At 43.7% G+C, this 23,701-nt stretch overlaps 1 protein-coding gene, 1 long non-coding RNA gene and 1 pseudogene across 3 annotated transcripts; 2 read left to right on the plus strand and 1 right to left on the minus strand.

The window, feature by feature from the left end:
- Positions 1-2,176: 2,176 nt before the first annotated feature.
- Positions 2,177-3,298, plus strand: LOC123162115 (uncharacterized). Of its 2 annotated transcripts, none has more exons than XR_006481047.1 (3): positions 2,177-2,498; positions 2,615-2,718; positions 2,815-3,298. It is a non-coding gene; the product is annotated as an uncharacterized lncRNA (long non-coding RNA). The 2 variants fall into 2 exon arrangements; XR_006481048.1 differs by having other exon boundaries at positions 2,618-2,718.
- Positions 3,299-6,611: 3,313 nt separating this feature from the next.
- On the plus strand, positions 6,612-8,576 carry LOC123158432 (protein trichome birefringence-like 5; annotated as a pseudogene).
- A 2,873-nt stretch (positions 8,577-11,449) lies between these two features.
- On the minus strand, positions 11,450-16,848 carry LOC123158433 (uncharacterized). Its single transcript, XM_044576425.1, has 8 exons — positions 16,751-16,848; positions 15,118-15,269; positions 14,840-14,965; positions 14,663-14,740; positions 13,444-13,569; positions 13,258-13,356; positions 13,030-13,176; positions 11,450-11,605 (listed from the first exon to the last, which is right to left on the minus strand). The coding sequence occupies exons 1-8, from the start codon at positions 16,773-16,775 to the stop codon at positions 11,450-11,452; spliced, it is 909 nt and encodes a 302-aa protein (XP_044432360.1). The 5' UTR covers positions 16,776-16,848.
- Positions 16,849-23,701: the final 6,853 nt, after the last annotated feature.

The following is a 23,701-nucleotide window of genomic DNA, read 5'->3' on the forward strand; positions in this document are numbered from 1 at the left end:
ACTAAGTTTTCGGTTCATACAATTCTAGCGTGAATAATAAACATTTATCATGATATAAGAAAATATAAATAACAACTTTATTATTGCCTCTAGGGCATATTTCCTTCACATACGGTGTGTCGATCAGCCGAGGTCGGGCATGACCCAAACAGTGTGTCCGACTGAAGTTAATCGAGCATGTTGGGTAAGTTGGTGCACCCTGGTAGGGAAGTACTCCCTCCGTCCGAAAATACTTGTCGGAGGAATGAATGTATCTAGACGTATTTTAGTTCTAGATACATCCACTTTTATGCATTTCTCCGACAAGTATTTTCGGATGGAGGGAGTATAACTATTCGAATAGACGTGTCCACGGTAACAGACGCTCAGAGTTGTATCCCGATCTATTACAACTAGAACTAGATACTTGTGACACTAAATGGATATGATGGATCCGGGATCGCTTTCTCGCAGGGAGTCGAGGAAGGATCTCTGGGCATTGCTACTACATACTTATTAATTACGTTAGCTAATCTGCACTCTTCTAATGTTGCAAGACGCTGCAAGATGCTAGTCTTCGGTAGGCTAGGCCTTCCCTTTTATTCTGGCATTTCTACGGTGTAGTCTAAAGATATAGCCCATTCTTTGATATTGATGCATACTTAGTATAGATCTGATGTAGGTCTTGCGAGGACTTTGGATGAGTACTCATGGTTGCTTTGCTACCTCTTTTCCCCTATACCCAATTGCTGAATTCAGATGACGGAGCCCAAGAACCAGCCGATCCAGCCGCCGACTACTACTACCCTGATGGAGCCTACTACAAGATTGAACCCATTGCAAAACACCTCTCCCACTTAAGATAAATCAATCTAGTTGGCCAAACCGAACGGATAAATTGGAGACAAAATACAAATAACAATCATGCATAATAATGTTCGGAAAAGACTCAATTACTTTCTATGAATAATCTGATTATAAATCCATAATTCATCGGGTCCCAACAAACACACCGCAAAAGAAGATTACATCGGATAGAACTCCAAGAAGATCAAGGAAAACATGATATTGAAGAACAAAAAGAGAGAGAAAAACATCTAGCTACTAGCTATGGACTCATGGGTCTGTGGTCAACTACTCACGTATCATCAGAAGGCGACAAGGATGATGTAGAAGCCCTTCGTGATCGATTCCCCCTCTGGCAAAGTATCGAAAAAGACTTCCAGATGGGATCGCGGAAGAATAGAAGATTGCGGCGGCGGAAAAAGTCTTTCGGGTGGCTCTCTTTAGGTTTGGAAATATATGTGAATTTATAGAGGTGGAATTAGGTAAAACGGACATGCATGGGGCCCACGAGCTCAGGGGGCACGCCCTGCGAGCTTGTGGCTCTCCCGTAGGTCTTTTGGCCTCCTGCCGAACCTTCTAGGGTCCCTTCTGGTCCAGAAAAGATCGTTGTAAAGTTTTATCATGTTTGGAGTTTGTTTGGTATTGATTTTCTGAAAAGCAAGAAATAAAAACTTGCACTGGGCACTGCGTTAATAGGTTAGTCCTAAAATTTGATATCAAATAGCATAAAAATGCATACAAAGAATCCAGGATTGACAACATAATTGAATGAAACAATAAAAAATTATATATACGCGGGAGACATATCAGGCGAGCGAGCAAGAGGGAGGGACGAGGGCGGAGGGCAGAGCGGCAGGAAGCTGGGCTGGTAGAGGAGGTCCTATGTGGCTGCAGCGCAAGGAAGCCGTGCGAGGGAAGTAGAGGAAAGAAGCGGCTCGGTTGCTCAGGTCGAATTGATTTTCTTTGCGGGACGGGAAAAGAAGGCTGGTGGGATAGAAAAAAATGATGGGGGAGGCAATGTACGTGAGAGGGGAGGTCAAACGAAAGGGCACGTCTACCTGGCGGCCGGGAGCTCGGTAGCGCTCCGAGCGGCCGGCCCGTGGTCTCAGGAAAGGAAAAGAAAGGCAGCACGTCTAGTCCATACTGCATATTAAAAGGGAGACACTTTCTATCTATAGTCTGGTAGAAGAACGAACGTCAGACTAATCGACGACCGTTGATTCAATTTGAATCTGACGCTCAAAGATGTGCTTCGTATATGTAATAAAAAAGAAAAAGGAAATCCAGTCTACCGGGAATTAACCTCCCGTAACCCCCGCATGTAACCTCTCCCAAATCTCTTGCCCCATGTCCCTCCCGATTCAACTGCACGCACAGCCCTGAGGTCGCCTCGCCCAGATCCCCTTCCACCGCCGCCTTGCACTACTCCCCGCCTCCATCTCCCGTCGTCATCGAGCAGCATGCAACCTCACGGGTCAGCCCCCTTCCCCTACTCCTCCCCACCACAACGTCTTGTCCACCGATCTACCGAGGTGCTAATTCTTCACGACACTCATGGCCATGATCTGCGGCGGTGCTTATTCTCCACAGCACCGCGAGAGTGATCCGCCAAGGCCAACGAGAGCGGGCACCGACGACCGTGAGAGAAATTTGATGGCCGATCCCTTGGCACGGTGAGCGCGGTCATGTCACAGTGGGAGCTGATTCCAATGTGTGTTCCTCGTTGATTTTGCTGGTCAAGTCACAATGATTTAATTCGCTTATGCCTGATTCTTATGTGATTGATTAGTAGGTGTCGGTGATGCCCATCCCAGCAGGGAGGATGAATATGCATCAGGCAATCACCAAACGACGGGAGAATGCTTCCTTCACCTCGAGCGCCATCACAACAATGTGAGCACGCCGGCTGGTTTCACGGTTTCACCTAACCGTGCCTCCCATCCTCGGCCGACCTAGTTTTAATTAATATTCAGATGTCTTACTTTGCAGTACAGGAGGTCTCGGCTAATGGTGCATCGTTGTCGCAGCGCCGCTCCATCCATCCAATCCTTTATAATGACGCTAATAACCATGGCTATAGACGGAAGCACGCCCACCATAGGAACGAAGCACAACTACCATCACAAAGAAGCATGGCCAATATTGGTAGGAAGCACGACAACCATGCACGGCCAGCATTGGAAGGATGCACGTCCGCCATCAAACAGAAGCACGATCACAATCACAATGAAGCACGACAAACATTGAAACAAAGCAGGGTGACCATCGGCCCAGTGGTGTTTGAACTGTGCCTAGATGCTGCGTTTTGTTTTATGAAAGCAATTTCTGATTTATTTTTTTTGGATGCGTATTCTTGTTTCTTTGTAAGCAATAGTTCTGTTTTGTCTCAAACCAATGCTCCGTCTTAATGGTCCTTGGAAGCAATTTAACGATGCTTCCACTGTACATAGATTTTGCTCTACGTGATAAAGTTTCCATGAAATAATATATGGAGCTTCCAAAGTATACTGCAAATACTTCTATTGTTGAGATAGCAACCTTTACACGCTTCCTATATATGGAGCTTTCAAAGTATACTACAAATGTATAGATAATTTTTCCTTAAAATGCTTCAACCGTTGTTTTTGAATTTCCATTTATAGTTGGCAGAAACTTGCATATGCATGTTGGTAGCTACTTTCTTTCATTCCCACTTCAATTTATATTCTTCCAGCATCCTACTCAACAATTCATCACCCGGACCACTCTTTTCATGCTTCATATTCATTTGTTCTAATTTCAAAATTCCATGCTTTCAAATGACACTTATTATATTCATTGACCTCTCCTTTCATTTTCCTTTTTCATTCAGCTATGTTTCTTTGGGCTGGAAAATATGTTTCAATTTGAGTGTAATATGCTTCCATTAAAGATGAATCATATGTATACAGCATATTTTCATGGTTCCTGCAAATTGTGCTTCTGAATCACACCTCAACTGCTTTAACCAATATTAGTTTGTGCTACAGCCACGGCAATGCTGCTTCTTTTCATAAAATTATTGTTCATACATTTTTCTTTTTCGTATATTTTTTTTGTTTGAACCACTACCAATGTATGCTTCATTGTTTCTCATTGATGTTTCCTTGAAAAACATACAAGATGCTTCTAAAAATTTCTTATAGATGTTTCCATTGTAGTGCATCCCGGCTTCAAGCATTGCTAATGTGTGCTTCTACACATTTGGTTCGATCAAGTGAGTGATTTAACCAATACCGGCGAGTCTTCTTTCAGTTACATTATTTACATGCATTCTGCTTCAATGCTTGTTTTTTGTGTTTCCATGTACAAACATTTTTCCCACCCGATTCAGCAGCGCCTCTTTGATTTCAAACACAATGCTAATAGTGTTGAGTGCGTTGGACCAGCCATCACTTCTTATTGGACGCTACCTTGTTGAGGAAGAACTCGTCACATCCGCGGAGCTCTCCTATGATTAGCTAATTCAAAAGATACAGCGAAGCCAACTATGCATAAGTGAAATTAGTATTTTTGTCGTAAACAGAATTATATAATGTTTGTATCAGATGAATTCTCAGGCAGTGTATATTCTTGATTTTTGTTTCCGGACGATTCTTTCGGCGAAGCGAATGTTTCTATCAAATGTGAATATCATTTTTGGTACACCAAATAATGTTTCCAAAGCAACTAAACAATGCTTCTTCGTAGAAATAATGCTTCCATTGATGCAAAAAAAAAGGATTTCTATCAAATGATTGGATAATATGTTTCCATCACCACGTGAACGGGTGCTTCCATCGATAAAAAGTAATGCCTCTATGATTGGACAATATTTTTCCATCACAGCGTGACAGGGGTGCTTCCATCGATGAAAAATAATGCTTCTATTCAAACTTGCCATGAAAAAATGCATCTACCAAAATAGTTATTTTATATTTGTCACATCACAATTTAAAATAATGTTTCCTTGTACAGTAATGCAACTGCCAAAAAAAATATTTGTTTCTTGGAAACAAAAGCAAATCACGAGTAGTTATTAGGCAACAAATTAGACGCAATTAGTGCACAAATCCCGTAACTAATGGAAGCACACTTTAATTAAGCAATCCAACACACGATGCGTGGGGTCTGTACTATCAAATCTGACGGTCATCATACTCCTCATCCTGCGGACATGCACTGGTCTGATGGGAGGCAAGGGATCAATAGTCTGATCCCTAGCACTGCCCATATTAAAAAGGCAAAATTACTGTAATTCAAAAGTTCTAAACGGACATGGCTAATTAATCATCCTATGTGGTCTCTTCTCACGTGATGATATCTGCATGCCGTTGCATTAATGTTCCTTATGTTCGTCTCTTGTGCATTAATATTTGGTTTTCAAAATTATAAAACACATCTTTTAAATCGCGTGTCGAAATCCAGATTCGTTTTCATCGCTGAAACCCTCGCGACATGCTCTTAAAAAATAGACCCCGCATGGGCATGTTTCGACGAACTAGTCTTCCTGTCAACTAAATATCAATGTGTGTGCAACTAGACTGTATTGCCGCGCCAACTGAGCATATGTGTGTGTGTACCTAGTCCTGTCAACTAAACATCAATGTATGTTCAACTAGATTACATTTGCCGCGCCAACTGAGCATATGTGTGTGTAACTAGTCCTACCAAATAAACATCAATGTGTGTGCAACTAGACTACATTGCCGCGCCAACTGAGCATATGTGTGTGCCAATAGTCCTGCCAACTAAACATCAATGTGTCTGCAACTAGACTACATTGTCACGTCAACTGAGCATATATGTGTGCCAAGTCCCACCACTAAACATCAATGTGTGTGCAACTAGACTACATTACCGTGCCAACTGAGCATATGTGTGTAACTAGTCCTGCCAACTAAATATCAATGTGTGTGCAACTAGACTACATTGCCGCGCCAACTGAGCATATGTGTGTAACTAGTCCTGCCAACTAAATATCAATGTGTGTGCAACTAGACTACATTGCCGCGTCAATTGCCCATATATGTGTGTGCAACTAGTGTCCTGCCAACTAAACATCTGTGTGTGTGCAACTAGACTAAATTACAAACACCTTTCGAGACTTCGTCGTCGTCCCACCCACCGCCTTCGTATCGCCTGCTCCGACGCGACGACCACCTTGGCCTCCATCCACAAGCAACCAGAGGAGGACGACCACGAGCGCTACTCAGCAGGTCCTCCACCAACATCTTCACCTAAAAGATCGAGTCCACTTCTTTCGACAACGACGGCGGCCAGCGGCACGAGGACACCTTCCTTGAGAACGGCGGCCGAGCGCGTAGCCGCAGCGCCGGTAGGAGGAGCGCGGCAGCCCTTTCCGACTGCGGTGGCTGGGAAACACTTGCTTCAACTCCAAGAAAGAGGAGGGAGGAGACGGCGGCGCCGCTGGTCCGGCTCCCTGATGATCTGCTCTCCAGGCTCGTTCGGTCCGCCGCCTTGCCTCGACCTTCCGGGCGACGCAGCCGTGGCTTCTTCGCCAGATTCGATGCAGACGAGGGAAAGAGGACAAGGATAAGCCTTTTTTTCTAGAGAGAAGGTAGCGAAGAGATCGACTCCGACCAGATAGCACCTGCGCTCGTGGGATGATGGATTTGCGTTGATCGAGCGGCCAGCGTGCGGCCGCTTGTTTAACCAAGATCGTGCGCGTGCACGAATAAGATTTCAGGCAAACGAAATCGGTGTAAAATCTGTTGGGTAGCCGGCTTGGTGCACACAACAGCAAACTGATCTCGCGGCGAGATGAAATGGACATCAAGACCTCCCGTTTTTCCATTGCAGTGGTCAGTTTCTTTTTCTGAAGATAGTGTAGTGATCAGCTTTTTTTGTGGGGAGGGAAGTGCAGTGGTCAGCTTTATTATATATATATTTTTTTAGAAACAAGTGCAGTGGTCAGCTGGAAGCACAACTCCCCGAAAGAGAAAAAAACCATTTGTAGGACGGAAGACCAAGTCAGCCCATCTTATCGTATTTTCTGCAGCTCGGCCCGTATTAAGATCGATAATCCTACGAAACTGTTTGATGGTTCCGCCTTCCACCGGGCCCATGCTCCATCCGGGCCGTGTGCCTCTGGTTGCTCGATCGTGCTCCCGCTCGCCGCCTTCGTCTCCGTTCCGTTCCTGCTCCTGCTCACCCTCCCCCTCCTCCTCCTGCTCCGCCCCTCTGCCACCTCCCCGCACGCTCTGTCCTCCCATCGCCTCTCCTGGCTCCCGTCCATCCGCGTCTCGCATCCGTCACCACCGCCACGGACGGCACAAACGCCACCCCCGCCGGCACAAGCGACGTCGTCACCTTCTCCACCGCCGCCGCGGCCGCTGACACGGACGGCGTCACCTCTCCCACGTCCCACACCGCCGCCCAAGGCAGCCGGCCGCGAGACATCCGAACGGTGCGACATCTACGACGGGACGTGGGTCCCGGACGACGACGAGGAGCCGACGCGGCCGCTGTACGTGCCGGGCACGTGCCCGTACGTGGACGAGGCGTACGCATGCGCGTCCAACGGGCGGCCGGACGCCGGGTACACGCGGTGGCGCTGGGCGCCGCGCCGGTGCCGGCTCCCCAGGTTCAATGCGACGGACCTCCTGTCGAGGCTTCGCGGGCGGCGGCTGATGCTGGTGGGCGACTCCATGAACCGGAACCAGTTCGAGTCCATGCTCTGCATCCTCCGGGCGGCGCTCCCCGACAAGTCCAGGATGTTCGAGACCCACGGGTACCGGATCTCCAAGGGCCGCGGTTACTTCGTCTTCATGTTCCTGGTAAACTCCATGGCGCAGTCAATCAATCAAGCTCCATTGGTCGAAGCTTGAACGATGGGATTATTGTAGGATTTTAACTGCACGGTGGAGTTCGTGCGGTCGCATTTCCTTGTCCGGGAAGGGTTGCGGCTGAACCGGCAGGGCAACTCCAACCCGACCCTCCAGATCGACCGCATCGACAAGACGGCCGGCCGGTGGAAGAAGGCCGACGTCCTCGTCTTCAACACCGGCCACTGGTGGACGCACGGCAAGACGGCCAGGGGGTACGTCACGCGCCGCCTGAGATGCCACCACTCCGTCCATTGATTTGCTCCTCTGCAGATGAACAATGTGTGTGTGCACTGCATGCAGCACCAACTACTACATGGAAGGCGACACGCTGTACCCCCAGTTCAACTCCACGGAAGCCTACCGGAGAGCCCTCCAGACATGGGCGCACTGGGATCGACAAGAACATGGACCCCAGCAAGAGCGTCGTCTTCTACCGGGGATACTCCACGGCGCATTTCAGGGGAGGGGAGTGGGACTCGGGCGGCTCCTGCAGCGGGGAGACGGAGCCGGCGTTCAGGGGGGCCGTGGTGGACAGCTACCCGGAGAAGATGCGGATCGTGGACGAGGTGGTGGCCCGGATGCGGTTCCCCGTGCGGCTGCTCAACGTCACGAGGCTCACCAGCTTCCGCAAGGACGGCCACCCGTCGCTCTACGGCGTGGCGCCGGACAAGAGGAGGAAGGAGGACTGCAGCCACTGGTGCCTACCCGGCGTGCCCGACGCGTGGAACGAGCTCATCTACGCGTCGCTCGTCTTGGAGCCCAACCCCAGGTCATGGGACAAATTATAGGCATCTAGTAGTAGATGAGATCATGAGAATGAGATTGACAACCCCTCTTGTGCGTTGGGTTGCAAGTATTTGTTATTTATGTGTGGGTGCCGTTCACACAGTGTTTCAATCCAAAAACTAGACCGTACCAACTCGTGAAAATGAATGAGCTTCATGAGAGAGCTAACAAGTTTCACGAACAGGTCGTTAAACTCATTAATATAACATAACACACATTTTACGTTAGGTGGCCACATTTCTTGCCACCGGTGGTAGTATGCAATCTCAACAACCCTGTGTGCCATTTGCAGATGTACACATTGTCTTTGTATTTGTAGATGAAATAAAGGATATTCTTGTCAATAATGATGATGATTTGATCTTTGGATTGGCCTTTCACAACCTTTGATTGTATTTTTCTTTTTATTGGGCCTTCTATCTCCAACCATTACACTTTGGCTTTATCTTTCATGGTCGTGTGCAGATTATTACATAGAGTTCAAGTGTGGACTCTATTCATTTGTATTTAGTTCCATGATATGATGCTTGGAGTAAATAAAAACTATCATTGTAGGAAAAATATTAGCACAAAAAATTTGGATAACTTTTTGAAGTGTTCGGCCATCATTCAAACCAATTAAGTCTAGCAGGTCCTATCACCTTTTTAATCTAAAAACCGGCTAAATTTTGTACCAAAAATTCAAACAAAAACAATACAAAATTATGGCCAAATATTACTTGTAACTTCCATTGGTGCTTTCCATAGTCCAGATCCCGGTTCAACGTGCCAACCATTTCTTCACTGCCTAGTCCCATGTTTGTTTTCCATTTTAGACCTGGCCATTTTACGTTTTCATCATCTATTCTTCTTCCACAGATATGTCTCCATTAGTTTCCTTCGCTACTTTGGATGGCCTCCCTCTCGGACGCCTTATAGTTTTGGAGGGGTATGTTTCTTTCCCTTTAGCCTTCAAGATGCGGATCGTGGACGAGGTGGTGGCCCGGATGCGGTTCCCCGTGCGGCTGCTCAATGTGACAAGGCTCACCAGCTTCCGCAAGGACGCCCACCCGTCGCTGTACGGCGTGGCGCCGGACAAGAGGAGGAAGGAGGACTGCAGCCACTGGTGCCTCCCCGGCGTGCCAGACGCGTGGAACGAGCTCATCTACGCGTCGCTCGTCTTGGAGCCCAACCCCAGGTCATGGGACAAATCATAGGCATCTAGTAGTAGATGAGATCATGAGAATGAGATTGACAACCCCTCTTGCGTGTTGGGTTGCAAATATTTGTTATTTATGTGTGGGTGCCGTTCACACAGTGTTTCAATCCAAAAGCTAGACCGTACCAACTCGTGAAAATGAATGAGCTTCATGAGAGAGCTAACAAGTTGCACGGGCAGTTTTTTTTTTTGAGGGGTCTTCTATCTCCAACCATTACACTTTGGCTTTATCTTTCATGGTCGTGTGCAGATTATTACATAGATTCAAGTGTGGACACTATTCATTTGTATTTAATTCCATGATATGATGCTTGGAGTAAATAAAAACTATCATTGTAGGAAAAATATTAGCACAAACAATCTGGATAACTTTTTGAAGTGTTCAGCCATCATTCAAACCAATTAAGTCTAGGGGGTCGTATCACCCTTTTAATCTAAAAACCTGCTAAATTTTGTACTAAATATTCAAACAAAAAAATACAAAATTATGGCCAAATATTACTTGTAACTTCCATTGGTGCTTTCCATAGTCCAGATCCCGGTTCAACGTGCCAACCATTTCTTCACTGCCTAGTCCCATGTTTGTTTTCCATTTTAAACCTAGCCATTTTACGTTTTCATCATCTATTCTTCTTCCGCCGATATGTCTCCAACAGTTTCCTTCGCTACTTTGGATGGCCTCCCTCTCGGACGCCTTAGAGTTTTGGAGGAGTATGTTTCTTTCCCTTTAGCCTTAAAGTTTCTCTTCCTGATTTGATGGTTCTCATCTGGTGAATCTAAGTCCGTAGAGGTGTTGCTGTCCTCGTCTATAACAAATAAAATACAAGTCATTACGAAGGAAATACAAATACAATCCTTAGAATAGCTCCATTTATTATAGCCTTGTGCGTTCTATAATTTTTCAAAGAAATTCTAAGGATTTTTATTAGTTTTCACGCTTTTCGGCAAAAAGTACAAGCAATGTACATTAGGAGCGGATGGGCAATAGTACATACTCCCTCCATTTTTAAATATATGTAATTTTAGAGATTTCAATAGGGATTACATACGAATGTATATAGACATATTTTAGGGTGTAGATTCACTCATTTTGTTTCATATATAGGTCACATTGGAATCTCTAAAGGGACTTATATTTAGGAATAGAGGGAGTATATCTTAATATGCCCATTTAAGTTTTAAATATGCATCCAAAATGGTTTTCAAGAAAAACTAAAAAAAATTGTACTACTAAAAACTAATTACACAATTGCTTGCAAGTGTACTTGAACATTCATGTTTAAAAGTGTCAAATCGACTAAAAGATCCATGTTTGATTCAGTTGTTAGTGTTCAGTTTGTAAACCTCACATGAAGATAACATATGTATGTCATACATATATTTAGTTATATAACTCAAGGTATATTCAACGCTTTCCAAAGCTCGGGAAAATTGCGTACAAAGACATTAAGCAACTTGAAAAAGCTTTAATTTTTGCTTAGGTAACTAATGGACTTCCCAAGACATCACAAGAGAAAACAAATGTAAACACTCTCGGGTAATTAAAGCAATCTCACATACAACATAGGAATGCATATAAGTATACAACCAAAATTAAGTTTCCCAAGTTTATGTAGTAGTATGCATGAGTATATGTTTTCCTCATTTATCTATTTCTAATGTATTTTATGCTAGCAACTGCTATTTCTATTCCTCCTCATTAACACGTGTAAAGTATTTATGGTAACTTGACTAGATTGGATGGTAGAACCTAAAGGGAGAAAATCGCTACACATGCATGTATATATAACTATCAGAGCAATGATGGCATGAGGAACTTACAGAGATATATTTTTTTCTCATTGAGATTTATCCTTTCCACACTTTTTGATCTTCTAGGTCTCGACGGAGTTGCATGTGTTGTACCAGTCATCACATTTTTTGTCAGCCTTTTGCGCAAACACTCATGCTGCAAAAAGAAACAATTAAATAAAAATGTCAATATCCATAAACATAATTAATTAATTTATTATATTTTTTAATGTTTAACAATGTTAATGCAATCCATTTCTTGACAAACCTAACGGTTCAAATAGTTGGACACGTTTTTTAACTAATTATGTATGATATACTCCCTCCGTTCCTAAATATTTGTCTTTCTAGAGATTTCAAAAAGTGACTACATACGAAGCAAAATGAGTGAATCTACACTCTAAAATATGTCTATATACATCCGTATGTGGTAGACCATTTAAAATCTCTAAAGAGACAAATATTTAGGAACGGAGGGTGTACAAAATATCATAACACAAACTACATAAGAAACATATGCTTTAAAAATTGTGCTATTTTAAGCCACCACATTATGTTATCAAGTATTTAAGTCTATATGCTCTACAAAGTTGCATAAAAGAATTGACACACTAGTGAAAGAAAACTAAACAATGCTCGTTTCGAAGTATGGTCTAACGTATAGGTAGACCGAAGGCATTTCTTATGCAAAGATTCAGTGTCTACTTAAAAAAAAGAGGAACATTAAGATGCACACAGTAGGAAAACGACATACCATTCTATTATATTGCAACCTATGACAAACAATTAAAGAAAATAATAAGGTGCATACATATGCGTTGTACAACCAAAATGTTCCATATTTGGTGTGGTCCTAAGATATAAATTCTTGTCTAATAGGTTTATAGACAAATGATCTTATAGAATTGTTCGAGGAACATACACATTTATATAATGGGAAGGCAAGTCCAAAATTTGAGGATTCCAAAAAAATGCAAGGGCAATCATTTGGATATAGCACATGTGTCGCATATGACAACTACAATAATCATACATCAATCTTGCACGATTAAATGATAAGGTGAAATTAGAGTGATCGCATAAATTCCTACATAATGAGAGGCCCAAGGATGGAATCGACGAGAATTAAATAGCATTATCACTATGACCCTAATTCAATAATAGAAATCAAATAATTAATTAATTAGTATCAATCATGTAAAGAACCTACAAATACATGTTTTCCTAAGACAAGTGGAGATCCTACAATCCTATTTAAGCTGGTCAAAATGGTCTAATTATTTGTAGAATAACACGAAAAATATTGAAACTATGCTGAAATCCTATTTAAGTTGTTCTTACTGATCTAATTGTTCATGACTAACCGGTCTAATTATTTCAAGAACAATTTGAATGGTAGTTTGTTCTAATATGACACATGCCCAAAATATATATTTAATTTTAGAAAGTATAATTGCTAATAGTTAACAAATGCATTTTGTACTAAGACAAGTGAAGTTCTTAAAATGAAACATAACTTTGAGAAGAAACAATGATGTACGACAATTAGTGATAATACAAAATGTTGAAATGCTCAGTTACCAGATCCGCAGACTTCTCAAAATTGTACAGTTCGTGGACACTTGTCCTTGGAAAAAAAGCACGTTTTGTAACTTTTCCCGTTTCAAGGTAGCGAACTGCAGACGTTAATGTCCTGAATACATATTGATTGACAGGGTCCGTGTAGTACTGCATAAGTAATAATGATTAGGACTATGAAAGGATTTAATCAAATAAAAATAGAGTGATTTTGGTTTTGTTTTTATGTACCGGGTCTTTCCTTATTCCTTCCAATGTTTTTCTGTATACCAGTTCTTTCACCCAACCATGTGGCAGCCCAAATGGGTTGAACTCCACTTCTGCAAGGATCTATAAATAAGGAACCATATTAGCTTTGGAAAGTCAAATCATTGTATATATAAATTACTATTTATTTAGTGATAGCAAGAAATACACATTTTCTCGAGAGTTAGTGTCGCATTGTCCATTTGTATCACAATTGGCGATCTTCATTTCCTTAACATATAGTAGCACATCTTCTTTACAAAATACTCGTACTCCAAGTGCCGAGTAAACATAAAACTGCAAAATAAAAACCATACGAGAATTGACAATCAAATTAAAGTTATTGCTTGACATGAGTAAATTATTTGCTTGACATTTTTAATAATTCTTTTTATGAGGCTAATGAAGGTAGCTAACTCTAATTATTGGTTGTTTTTCTTGCATAGCTTAATAGGCTTGCCGCTTGGTAGTAGCAATCATAATAGTGATAAATAAAAGTTGTACACACGTGTGTGAAGTAACCTTACACAGACACACACAGGGAGAGGGGGAGAGAAGAGACCAAAAATACATCACAAAACTAGTTCTCAAAGCAAATCAACTAAACCTGGGGATGTATCTGGCAAGCATGTTCATGTATAATCGTCCTTGACCATACTAAGGGCTCTTCGTGAAAAATATAATGGATGTGAGCATATAAGAATATTTGGAATTCTTAAAATCTTAATAAATAACATAAGTTATTATATATCCACTTTTGGTGACAATTTCTAAATTATATACATATAAATGAAAGTTTTCCGGCCATTCGACACTACCATCTTTGGACACTACCATGTCATCATACATTGATATGACTTTTAATCGCCAATGAATTAGCAACTCTGAACAACAAATGATTTCTTCCTAATATTACTATTTTCCGCTATTTGTTATACTAGACATATAATATTTTTCTTATGGATAAAAAATGTCTAGTAAACTTAATACAAGTAAAATGATGGACATAGAATTTATTATTCTCATGTGACTAATAAATAATCTGCGGTTTATGTTATGTCGCATGAGGAAAGCTATGTGAACCTTTGGCAACCCTTATTCATCACCTCGCTGATAGACAATTAAAGATAAGAATTGTTTAAGATAGGAAACTACCAAAGCGACATTGATAGATTTCGGTTGCACTTTGTGTTCCAATTAAATAATCACATCTATACCTTCTCGCATATGACATGATATAATATCCACTTAAAGGCTTGGATACTCATACAGACAAATTAGTAATTATGAAAAAAATCATAAAAGAAAACTTAGATTAGATTGACACGTTCTAGGAAGTCATTCGTCGTGAATAGAGTGAGTGCTTGCAAGGAAAAGGCGAAAAGGCTACCTTGTACATCTTGTCCATGTTCTCTCCGCCCGCTCTGATCTCGATCACCCACCCCTTCGGAAGCCATTCATGTGACCTCTGCATATCATGATATAACAACACATGGATCATGGATATGGAATGTTATATGTATACACATATATATCTAATAACTTCATTGTATTAACAAAAACATACAACAAGCACACTACGAGCAGCTGACTCCTTGGCTTCTAGGTAGTGCTCATCAATCTCAGAGAAAAGGTAGTTCAAGACCTCAGACTTCATCCTGAATTTGGCCCCTGACACTGGAGATATGTAATACTGGAAATAAACAAAAGCAACGAGAAAACTTAGATATCTCCAATAAACAAGACAACAAAACTAAAACTAAAAACCATTTTTAAAGAATGAATACGTGTTAAATATATATAATATCATTTATCTCTGCATTTATTTGGTTGTATATAACATACCCGATAGAGGACACCATCGTCACCACGTCTGACCTCCATGATCCAACCATCTGGTAGCCAATCTGGTGGCTCCACCACCCCATCTTCCATCTTGTCCTTGACATCCTCCAGTAGTTTCACTTCCTCGACATCCGAGATCCGGTCTTCCATTCCTAGAACTGCAAAAATTAATCTCACCCTTTTCTTTCAATTCCTCAGAGACAGACCACTATAATGGCATTCCTCGGTGAATTCCCTCAGTAGGATCCACCCACGCATTCCCATGGAAACGATATGCAAACACAAACTCCTAGACTCTGTATATGGACTTTCCAAAAATGAACTCACTGTAAAGACTTTAGCTTCCTAAAAAGTTGATGTGCTAGATTAACATGATTATGTTGAAGCATGAAGGTATATCCCACCTAGAAAGCCACAGGAGAGGCTGAATTTGATCAACCAAATACGAAATCGAAACAAACCCCCAAGACATGTGTAGTTTTTTGTTGGGCAACTCGGTGGGAAAATCCAAATCTCACTAATGAATACAAATTTAGATAGTACTGCACAACTCTTCCCTCAGTGGGCTGTATCAAATATACAGCAGCTGGTTAATTAATGTAGTAGTGTATGCCCGGTTGATTATATTAATCCAAGATTTGGTTTTCCTGCCAAAGTAGCATCACTCGTCCATTGCTATTATACTAGCAGCGAGAGTCACAACGGTGTTTCTCAGTTCTCAGGGCGACAGTCGACTGAAATTTGGAAAAGGTCAGTCGATTCTCCTTCTTCTGTCTCAACCGTTCTATCAAGATCCAATGGACGCCGTTCATCTTCAACCTCTTGCCTCTGCTTCCTCTCGCGCAGCCGCCGATCCAGCCCAGCGCTAACCGCCGGCCCCCGCCTCCCGCGACCGCCTCGCCGCCCTGCCCTCCCCTAAACCACCCCCCACCGCCGGTCTTCCGCCGCCCCGGCCATCCCTCTAGCCCCCCCCCCCCAAAAAAAAACCAAAAGCCATGGAGAAAATACAAATCTGTAAATCATGGCCTCCAAAACAACCCAGAACCTATATGTATCTTGCCACCTCAGTCAAGCAGGGATGAAGGGAATCGACACCGGCGCCATCAGTTGGAGCCATCATCATCTTGCGACCTCAGACAAGAATGAATCGAGTTCTGGCTACACTGATCCGATCCAACTAACGGGAAAAAGACGGAAACTCTAGTCTTGGAACAATTTCTTCCTAAAAACGCCACCTCTGCTACCGCTACATAGATCGGATCAGCATGGCAACCAAGGTCGGGAGAAAAATCCGTCGTCCACAGGATTACACCAGTACGTGCACTCTACGTCTACGAACCCATCTGTCTGTCACCACCCCAATCTGTACCACCAAAAATAATCCCGAGACTTCAACAGACGGACCAAAGCACCGTTCCCAACGAATTCGAGCGCCCCAGATCCCCGGCAACAACCACCCATCATACCTTCGTCCACTCGTGGCCTCAGATCCAACCCGGAGCAGAGTGAACCAACTTTTAACGACCTCTCCTCCCGTGGGCTGCTGCTAAGTGAACAAATCTCTATCTCCCACCTCACTTCCATCGAAATAAAAGGAGATTAGCGAGGAGATGGGAGGATCTTTTTCGCAAACCTTGGCTCAGGGTCGAGGGCGCCATTGAATCGTGATGTGGAGAGACCAGGAACGACGACGAGGCGACAAGACAAGACGCGAGGTGGCTGGAGGCTGGCTGTGGGTGGTGGAATTGTTTGGGCACCCGGTCGGCCCTATATATATATATACCTCTCGGAGGAAAACGTAAATCGCTTCATGATCCATCGGGCAGTAGAGAAGGGGGTTGGTAGGAAACAGCATTTAGGGTTGAAAAGGCCAAACCTAGGTAGGTCGTTGAAATTTGAAAATGGGAAGGCCGGGGTTGGTGAATTTGGTCCAAAGTTTTCTTTTTCTTTTTTTAGTGATGTTTAATTTGGTTAGGTGGTCCCACCGGTCATTAAATATTGATTTGTTTTGCATCCTGGAATTAGTATAACCTTAATTGGAGATATTCCAAAACTATATATAAAGATACGTGTAGGATACGCATGGTTCAACTACTGGCCTTCTTGCGACTAAGGAAACAATTTATGAGAGGATGCGTACTGGCCAGCCGAGACAACGCAAACGTTCTAGCCAGAGTTACCAAAAATATGTCGTGCACATGGACCATGTGTAATCAATATAATCACGGTTAAGCCTCTAGGATAAGTGCTCGGTTGTGCACATACTGTCTTTCCTGAGATGTTGATTGATCAGTAATTCAGTATGATGCTTAGTTTCCCAAAAATCTGACTTTCGCAATTAGCAGGATAGCCTAGCCATGTGCTCTGTTCATAATGGTCGGTCACCGTCACAGGCAGGCCACACTGTGCAGCGCAAAGGAAGAGCAGAGCGATGGGGCGCCGCGATCTATCTAATGATGTGTAAGATCCTGACTTAATATGAATGATAAATCACTCATATCAATAAGGAATTACTTCTTTTTCGGTTGCCCAACCAAAAGGAACGTGAATTTTAAGCGTGTTTGGCTTTGAGCGATTTGAGGATAGGTGATTGAGTAGAATGTTGATTACGGGTGCGTATAAGTGAGGATAAAGTGCGCAGAAAAGACTAGTATTGGTCTATGGGCCCAGTATAGATCCTGCCAGGAATAACCACTGGGAACCGGTGGCCATGACCGGGGCATTACAATTGGTATCAGAGTCAACCCTTGGGGTTAGATGGGCGTGTGCTGGTCAGGTGTGCGGGCATGTGGCACATGTGCGCATGGCCTGTTGTGGCACACGACATGGCAAAGGTGCCGAATTTGACTCATATGTTTGCCAAGAGGGAACGTTCCTATGGGCCAACGAGGACGTAGGTTCCTTCGAGTGGGGATGTATGTGAGATCCTATTCATTATAATATAAATGATAGACTACTCATATCAATAAGCAATCCTTTTTTCTGGGAGCCCAACCGAAAAGAACCTCAAAGTTAAGCGTCCTTGGCATGGAGCGATTTATAAATGGGTCACCGACCAAAAGTTGATCACGGGTGCACACGAGTGAAAACAAAGTGAGCGGGAAAGATTAGAGTTAGTCTGTGCGGTCAATCTAGATCCCGCCAAGCGTAACGGCCGGGAACCGGTGGGGCCGAGACATTGCATGAAGTTGAGAGGGACGTGTCATGTTGTATTCTTAGAGTTCTAAACTTCCTTTTTAGTGATGCTTATGGAAAACTCTAACGAAGCATAAAGTCCTGATAAAACTACATAAAAGATCTTAGAAAACATATCGCTAAAAACAAGACCTGAAAACTCCATGCACGGGTCACCTTCGTCGCACTTCATCACCTGTCACCGCAGTCGAAGTAACATCGGAGACGAAGGCCAACGCTCATCATGCCAAGATTCGTCACTGCGACGTAAGTGGGATTTTCTATATGAGCCGAATAATAAGCCAGCACCTAATCGGAAACATTCAGAATGCTCGTCGGGATACTTTTGCTTTGCCTTTGTTTGACGAAATCGAAGGAGACACCTGATTCTTCCTACCTCTAACTGCATCTTGTGCTCTGAAGCACCTTTCTTCCGGTGTGTGTCATCGTTGTCGCATTCGGGGAGGAAAAGGACCAACGACCAAACTCAGGTATACGTTCCTCCCAAACCTCCTAACGGCATAGGATCAAATACTTCGGTAATGGAGATGAGATTGGAGAATAAAGACAAAAGGGATATCATCACCGTGTTGTCGACATCACCCACTGACACTAAGTCCTCAACGTTGCCATGATCACCAATAGGATGGGACGGGAGCCCGAGAAGATTTATTGAATATGCCACCACCATTACCTTCCAAAGTAGTGCCGCCACACCCGCGAATTAAAGCCAGCTAGAGATCGGACTCAAGGGGGCATATACCCTCCCCTCGCCAGGGCAGGCGGATAGTAGAGAGGAACCCATAAATCGATGGTGGCATACGATGGATAAAATGGAATCAGCTCACTGTGGTTAGCGAAGGAAGAGAAAGTGAAAACTTGGGAGTAGGCAGATGATCGACTCAATAACAAGACATGGAACAGTGCATTGTCTCTCAAATTTTCTATTTAATTTTGATCAGTAACTGGACTAACAAAGTACTAGCCATGTCACGCCTGGCACATGTGGACCCTTATTGATGCATTATGCTGAAGTTTCTTATGTGGTAAGAAGAAGATCTATGTGTTAATTATTTGGTTGTTGATTGGTTGCTAGACGTGTTGCCAGTTTCTTGGTCATGCATTCAAGAACAATTGCCATGTATCTTAATATGGTTGGATTTCTCAAGTCTTATTCTAGTATGCATCATTAATTCAGCTTGTATACTTGCACGACTCATGTGATTCTTGCTTGCAACAGAAGCTCGTGCAGAACGTGAACTTATTATGCATTCTGCGGATTCCTTCGTGATTATACTTGTGCAAAGCATCATCCAGAATGGTCTTCGGTGTAGTCCAGTCCTTGTTAGGGTGTCTCTTTGAATCAAATATAAAGGCCCTACCATGCCCTAATAAAATTAAGACTAAGATCTAGTGTTCGTCGCTGCACAAAGAATGGTACAAGTTACTATGCATGAGATCAACCTCCGAAGTCCGCTATATATGTTGCAAGCATAAATGATCAAGTTAGGGCACGAGTATGTTGTCCTTGTTCGCATTCACAAGCATGACTTGCCAGACATAGTTCACCATGCTGTCCTAGCCTTGCTTCGATCTCACGTTGTACACATGCATGTGATAAGGTTAGACTTCTGGAGTTTGACCTCTATGGCTTGACAAATCGCCCATAGCCTTATGAAGGATGGTTAGATAGTAAAGAGGTAGAAAATATTATTGTCGAATATCGAGCGCCCCCTCCATAGGGCAAACATTTATCCATGGGGCAATACTCGACAAACTGGAGCCCCTCTATCACCTTGGTTGCGTAACAATCTTCATCTTTTCCAGATTGATTTCTTAGTATGTGTTGGTGCAGAAGCCTTAGGTTCGTCAAGAGGCCCTTCAACACAGCCTTCGGTACCATCGGTTCACTAGGGATATGTTGCCTGAGAGTATATGCGCCCACTAGGAACAAATATGCGCTGAGTAGGAGAACACTTGTTCTTTTAGTGCCTTTCATGCAGACGGGCGTTTCTTCGCATATCACTTTGTGTTATTTTGCCGCCCTAACCAGCCGCCGCAACTTTGTCCACACCTCCATTCCTTGCTGGTGGTGTATTGGTGGGGTGATCCTCATCCGGGGACATTTGGGCCAACTTCTTATCCATTTGGGCTAACTTTTTATGCATTCCGCAGTTCGTTAAGCTCGTTAATACAACATAATAGAAATTTTATGTTAAGTGGCAACATTTCTTGGCACCTTAATGAGAAGAGTCCAAAGTATTATCTTGTTAAGATAAACAAGCTTAACAAACTAATCCTTTATGAGCACAAGCTTAGCGAGCCGAGAACTAGCCACACAGACTAACCTAGCACTAGAACAAACTACATCTAGCACCAGTAATTACTCCTATAAAAGATGGTGGAGTACAGTGTCGGAGCTTGAAAGAAATAGTTGGACAGCCAGGCTAAATAAGAGCACACTTTTTTTCCACATTCTGAATCATAAGCACAGTTTACAAAATGGATTTGTATGTGTGTGTACTAAAATACAGTTCAACCATGAAGCACTATCAAGTTAGCTAATACGTACAAAAATGTGGAGCCATTAGACATGATCTTACTCACTAGCAAGATTCTCATCTTCCATCTCATTGTGCATGCTCAACACTCGCTGTAGAAACAAAATCAGGCTATTGCAGCCTTGCAGGCAGCTATGAGTTGAGATCAGATGAGCTTTTCTACGGGCAGCTAATCTCACCGTCACAGCCTCACACGAGCCTTTGATTCCAATGTTAATTTCTAAGGCTTTTTTAGCTACTTCCCGTGTGTGCCAATCTATTCTTTTTTTTAGGTACAAGGCATACGACCGACTTTATAAATAAAGCCACTAGATAGAGTAGCACAGCCAACACCAAATCACACACAGTAGCAAGACAAGCAGAACAAGCAGATAGAATAAGTTCGCATACAGGGCAACCCAGCCAGTCAAGGCACGCAGGCTAGCCCTAATAGGATAAGAAGGTAAGATGCTAGGAGTTAAGACGCCTCGCGATGCCTGCGCGCCAAGGAGGAAGCCATAGCCTGAATCTTGGACACCATAGCGTCGAAGGCCTCGTGGTCCGCATCCTTAATCAATGATCTCCACTGCTGCAGGAATACACCAGTTTTAAATAAGCAACCAACAGGATTAGTCGGGAAGATATGTTCAATGGTAAACTTGTTTCTAGTGGTCCACAACGACCAATAGATCGCTGCAAGCCCAACCCAGAAGACCCTTTTAGAAGCCCCAGATAGGCCGCTCGCCAATCTCCGCAGATCCACCAAAGACGAGGGGTTCCAATCCACTTGCAGCCAATAACGGATACAACTCCACACAAACTTAGCCAAAGAGCACCGAAAGAAGATATGATCAGTGTTTTCAATGTGCCCACACAAGGCGCACCTGTTTGAGCCCGGGCAGTTCCTTTTCCGGATTTGGTCCGCCGCGGGAAGCTTCCCATGAAAAGCTTGCCAAAGGAAAATTTTTATTTTAGGAGGGACACGGGCACTCCAAATGCACTTGAACTTGGAAGTGGGGGAGCCAGAGATAAGTTTAGCATAAACAGACTTAACCGAAAAGCGACCAGAAGAAGGATGGGGCCAGACCACCGAGTCCTCTTCTTTCGAGACAAAGGGGAAGCAGGCAGTAAGGCGATGCCAGTCTTCCAACTCTACAAGAGATAGCGTTCTACGAAGGTCTAGATCCCAATTATTTAGAGAGAGCTCAAAGATAGAGATCTCTGGATTAGAACAGTAAAAAAATAAGATCGGGACTGACACCGCAAGGGTGGCCTCCCCGCACCACCAGTCTAACCAAAAGTGAGTAGATTTGCCATTCCTGACTCTAAATTTGACCAAGGATTGGAAAATCGAGCGAACTTTAACGAGTTGATGCAAAAATTGGGAACCACCAGAAGACGAAGCAAACAGGGGACTCGACGTAGGGAAGTACTTAGCCTTGAGAATGGTGAGCCACAGGGGGGTCTCCACAGAAGACATGATTTTCCACCACCACTTTAAAATGAGGCATTTATTCATGACAGTCGTGTTAATAATACCCAACCCACCAAGGTTTTTAGGTCTGCAGATGTATTTCCATTTCACCATCCTGTATTTGTGCATGTTGTCCGCCGAATTCCAGTAAAAGGCACCCCTATGCTTATCAAAACCAGCATGAGTCCCTCTCGAAAGGAGGTAGAAGCCCATCAGGAACATGGAGAGGGAGGACAGGCAGGCGTTGGTTAGGGCGACCTTGCCCGCTTGGGTGTTGTAGCGACATCTCCACGGCAGGACCCGGTTGCCCACCTTAGTAACAGTTGGAGCAAAATCTTTAGCTAGCAGCTTGTGGGGGGAGATCGAGAGGCCGAGATATTTGAATGGAAAAGAGCCTAGGGAGCAATTAAGAAGATGAGCAACACTTTGGGCCTCAACGTCCAAGACCCCAGTAACAATGACTTCACTCTTGGAAAAATTAATCTTTAGACTAGAGAGAGCTTCAAAGCAAAGGAGAAGGAGCTTCAGGTGGGCTATACTAGCATCATTCAATTCAACCATTAGGGCAGTATCATCCGCGTATTGTAAGTGAGAGATGCCAATAGGGACAAGGTGGGAGCTGACAGGAGTAATGTGACCAGCTGCCGCAGCCCGAGTCATAATATGGGAGAGAGTGTCATCCACAAAGTTGAAGAGGTGGGGTGAAGCCGGGTCACCCTGCCTCTGGCCCCTGCCGTAGGCAAAGAAGTGACTGATGTTCCCATTGACCGAGACCGCAGTGTGGCCACCCGTGACCAACTGCATAAGTCTGTGAACCACTGCACCATCAAAGCCCTTGGCCAGAAGCACTTGTCGAAGGAAATTCCAACTAACCGAGTCTTAAGCTTTTTCGAAGTCAAGTTTTAGAATCACCGCTTTGGAGTCCCGGACTCGCAGGTCATGAACAATCTCATGAAGACAAAGGATGCTATCTAATATAAATCTGCCCTTAACAAAGGCCGATTGGAAAGGACTGAGAGTACGATGGGCAATAGGGGAGAGCCTAGTAGCAGGGCCTTTTGCCGGTAGTTTAGCGAAATTATTAATCAGGGCTATAGGTCTAAACTAAGAGATCAATTCTGCTCCTTTAACTTTAGGAATGAGAGTGAAGACAGTGTAATTTAACCGAGAGACGTCAACGGTTCCCAACCAGAAGCCTTGAATGATAGCCTGGACGAGGCCCCGCAGCTGGGGCCAGAACTGCCTAAAGAAGGGGATGGAGAAGCCGTCTGGGCCCAAGGCCGAATAGGAGTTAGCGGAGCAGATCATTTCAAAAATCTCCTCATCAGAGAGGGGGATCAACAAGGCTTTGTTATCAGCGCTAGAAACCTTCTCATGTGTAGCCCAGAAAGAATTA

The sequence above is a fragment of the Triticum aestivum genome, chromosome 7B, assembly GCF_018294505.1.
Source record: "Triticum aestivum cultivar Chinese Spring chromosome 7B, IWGSC CS RefSeq v2.1, whole genome shotgun sequence".
In the NCBI taxonomy this organism is placed as follows: Eukaryota; Viridiplantae; Streptophyta; class Magnoliopsida; order Poales; family Poaceae; genus Triticum; species Triticum aestivum.